Source organism: Nicotiana tabacum, chromosome 2 (assembly GCF_000715075.1).
Source record: "Nicotiana tabacum cultivar K326 chromosome 2, ASM71507v2, whole genome shotgun sequence".
Lineage (NCBI taxonomy): Eukaryota > Viridiplantae > Streptophyta > Magnoliopsida > Solanales > Solanaceae > Nicotiana > Nicotiana tabacum.
The window spans coordinates 121838740-121842129 of NC_134081.1; the positions used below are offsets into that span (position 1 = coordinate 121838740).

General features: G+C 40.0%; 1 protein-coding gene across 1 annotated transcript; it reads right to left on the bottom strand.

Annotated features, from left to right (window-relative positions):
* Positions 1-1978: 1978 nt before the first annotated feature.
* Positions 1979-2822, bottom strand: LOC142167919 (uncharacterized). Its single transcript, XM_075228440.1, has 3 exons — positions 2706-2822; positions 2252-2479; positions 1979-2161 (listed from the first exon to the last, which is right to left on the bottom strand). Exons 1-3 carry the CDS (start codon positions 2820-2822, stop codon positions 1979-1981), a joined length of 528 nt encoding a protein of 175 aa, XP_075084541.1.
* Positions 2823-3390: the final 568 nt, after the last annotated feature.

Consider the following 3390-nt stretch of genomic DNA (forward strand, 5'->3'; position numbering starts at 1 on the left):
TTAGAATCAAGGGGTTAACATGATCACCTTGGATGAAGAATACAATTTGAAAGGAACCATTGTCACGATAGGAAACACAGAGGGTGCAAGGATCCCGCATCAAAGGACTCTGATGATCACAGTACAATTGAGACCTTTGGTGATGGTTCAAACTTACCAGCAACAATGTACCGCTGCTATCTGGGACGAAGAGGATTAGGAATACAAAACTGTCTCATGGATATATTAGCAAAAGGGAAAATCAAAGATAACAGATTCCACGGTAGCCTACGGTATGACTAGGTCGGGGAGATTCTATGCCCAGTGAGGCATTGGCAACAACCATTGGGAAAATGGTCGAAGAAAATATGATCACTTTCCGAAGAGATGAGCTTCCTAGCGAAGGCATGGGCCACAATGATGGTAGGCTATAATCTCGTATTTTAGTTGCTTATTGCACTCTAATTCACTGCACTTTATTTGTGTTCGAGCGTTAATTGGTAGTGTTTTGCACTTATTGTGTGTTTTATACCTTGTAGGAGTGATTTTGAGCTATGTAGATATTTTGGAGCTATTTGGAGTTTTGAAGTCTGAGTAAAAGCCCAAGAGATTAAGCAGGGATCATGTTTGGGGGTCGAGGACCAAAAATTACACCCTGATTGCTGAACCTCTGGCTCAACTGTTTGAAAGATTGAGGAGAACATGTTTAATACATCCAGTAGAATGAAGGGTTCCTGAGAATCCCTCAAAGTATTTTGATGCAACCAAAAGGTGCGTGTACCATTGAAACATGCCTGGGCATGATACTGAAGATTGTTTCAAGCTGAAAAATGAAATTGAATCATTGAACAAAAGCCAATCCATTCAGTGCACTCTGGCTCTGCCCAATGTGAACCGCAATCCGCTGCCAAATCATCAGAATCAAGGGGTTAACATGATCACCTTGGATGAAGAATACGATTTGAAAGGAACCATTGTCACGATAGGAAACACAGAGGGTGCAAGGATCCCGCATCAAAGGACTCTGATGATCACAGTACAATTGAGACCTTTAGTGATGGTTCAAACTTACCAGCAACAATGTACCGCTACTACCTGGGATGAAGAGGATTGGGAATACAAAACTATCCCGTGGATATATTAGCAAAAGGGAAAATCAAAGATAACAGATTCCACGGTAGCCTACGGTATGACTAGGTCGGGGAGATGCTATGCTCTTGAGGATGCAAATCGAGGGAATCTGGGAAGGTAGCAGATTTTGAGATGAAAAATAATAGATCCCGAGGCCGCATAGTTTTGAAAAAGGATGTCAACCAAAGAGTACTCCGTGGAGGAAAAATTTAAGAATGCTTCAGCATAAATATCAGTCATGGATTTACTGATGAGTTCTAACAGTGGGGTAAGTATGCCAAGCAATACCACCAGTGAGGCACTGGCAACAACCATTGGAAAAATGGTCGAAGAAAATATGATCACTTTCCGAAGAGATGAGCTTCCTAGCGAAGGCATGGGCCACAATGACGGTAGGCTATAATCTCGTGTTTTAGTTGCTTAGTGCACTCTAATTCACCGCACTTTATTTGTGTTCGAGCGTTTATTGGTAGTGTTTTGCACTTATTGTGTGTTTTATACCTTGTAGGAGTGATTTTGAGCTATGTAGATGTTTTAGAGCTAATTTGTACTATTTGGAGCTTTGAAGTCTGAGTAAAAGCCCAAGAGATTAAGCCAGGATCATGTTCGGGGGTCGAGGACCAAGTCTGGATGTCAAAACAATCAATCAAACCTATGCTCAAACTCTAGCTTAAAAATACAACAAAGGAAAATCCAAATAGAAAAGAAAAATAACAAGTAATGAAACTTGGGGTGCCTCCCAAGAAGTGCCTTATTTAATGTCGTGGTACGAGGCAATGCCAATTCACTAGCTTGTGCAGTAATGCTTCAACCGGTGACTGTTGACTAGAAAACTTTCATCCTTCTTATTCTTCAAGTCCATTGCACCTTATGGAGTCACACTCACTACTTCAAACGATCCATTTTGATTTATGCTTCCAGGAAATATCCTCAATCTTGAATTGAATAACAACACTAGATCACCAGATTTGAACTCTTTGTTGAAAATATACTTGTCATGAAGATATTTCATCTTTTCCTGATATAATGTCGAACTTTCATAAGCACGATGCTGGAATTTATCCAACTCATTCAAATATGCAACCCACAAGTTAGTGTCTACATCTCAATAAAGATTTAACTTCTTTAAGGCCCATATTGCCTTACTCTCCAATTTCACCAGAAGATGACAAGCTTTGCCAAATACCAACCGGTATGAGGACATCTCGATAGGTGTCTTGTAAGCTGCTCTATATGCCCAGAGAGTATCATCTAGATTCTTGGAGAAATATGTTTGATTAGAATTAACCATCTTTGACAAGATACTCTTTATCTCCCAATTGGACATTTCCACTTGCCTACTAGCATGCAGATGAGTAGGAGATTTCACCTTGTGAGTGATATAATATTTTTCAAGAAACTTTTCAAAAGCCTTGTTGCGAAAATACGACCCTCCATCACTTTTGATTACTCAAGGAGTCCCGAACCTTGTGAATATATATGTTCTTCCTCAAGAAAAACACCACACTCCTAGCCTCATTGTTAGGTAAAAACTTTCACCCACTTAGAGATATAATAACCGTAACCGAAATATAAGTGTTACCAATGGAACTCACGAATGAACCCATGATATCAATACCCCAAATGACAAAGATGTCAATCTCTAAAACAGTTGTAAGGGGCATATCATGTTTCTTTGAAATTCCACCAGCTCGTTGGCATTCATCACACATTTTCACTAAATCACTTGCATCTTTGTAAAGAGTAGGCCAATAGAATCCACGACTTAGGACCTTTTATGCCGTTCTTGATCCCCCCCATGAGGTGAAGAATGACAAGCCATGAGAATATCGCTATGCTCCTCATCTAGTACATATCACCTAATCACTCCATCTGTGCAAATCCGAAAAAGATATGGTTCATCCCAATAGTAGTCATTGAAATCTCTTTTAAGCATCTTCCTTTGGTTTAAAGTGAACTCTTCCGTGATTGATACCTCCAGCAATATAATTATCCAAATCCAAAAACTATGGTACCTATTTCGTGGACAAGTGTTGCTATCGGGAAAGATTCATTGATCTCAAGGCCATCATGTGGCCTCCTATCCTCCTCCAAACGAGAAAAGTGTTCTCCACTTGGTTTTCATTCCCTTTCTTATGTTGGATCTCAATATCAAATTCTTGCAATTGAAGCACCCATCTCATCAACCTTGCTTTGGATTCATTTTGGCTTAAAAGATATCTACGTGTCGCATGATACGTGTGCACAATGACCTTGTCACCCATCAAGTAAGGACGGACC

Bases quoted from the DNA above. Each gene is read 5' to 3' on its own strand.
- LOC142167919 (XM_075228440.1), bottom strand. From the start codon at position 2,822: ATGTGTGATGAATGCCAACGAGCTGGTGGAATTTCAAAGAAACATGAT. The intron at 2,480-2,705 runs GTGAGTTCCATT...ATCACTCACAAG, and splicing joins TTGATATCATGGGTTCATTC to GTGAAATCTCCTACTCATCT. The intron at 2,162-2,251 runs GCAATATGGGCC...GATAAATTCCAG, and splicing joins TGGTGAAATTGGAGAGTAAG to CATCGTGCTTATGAAAGTTC.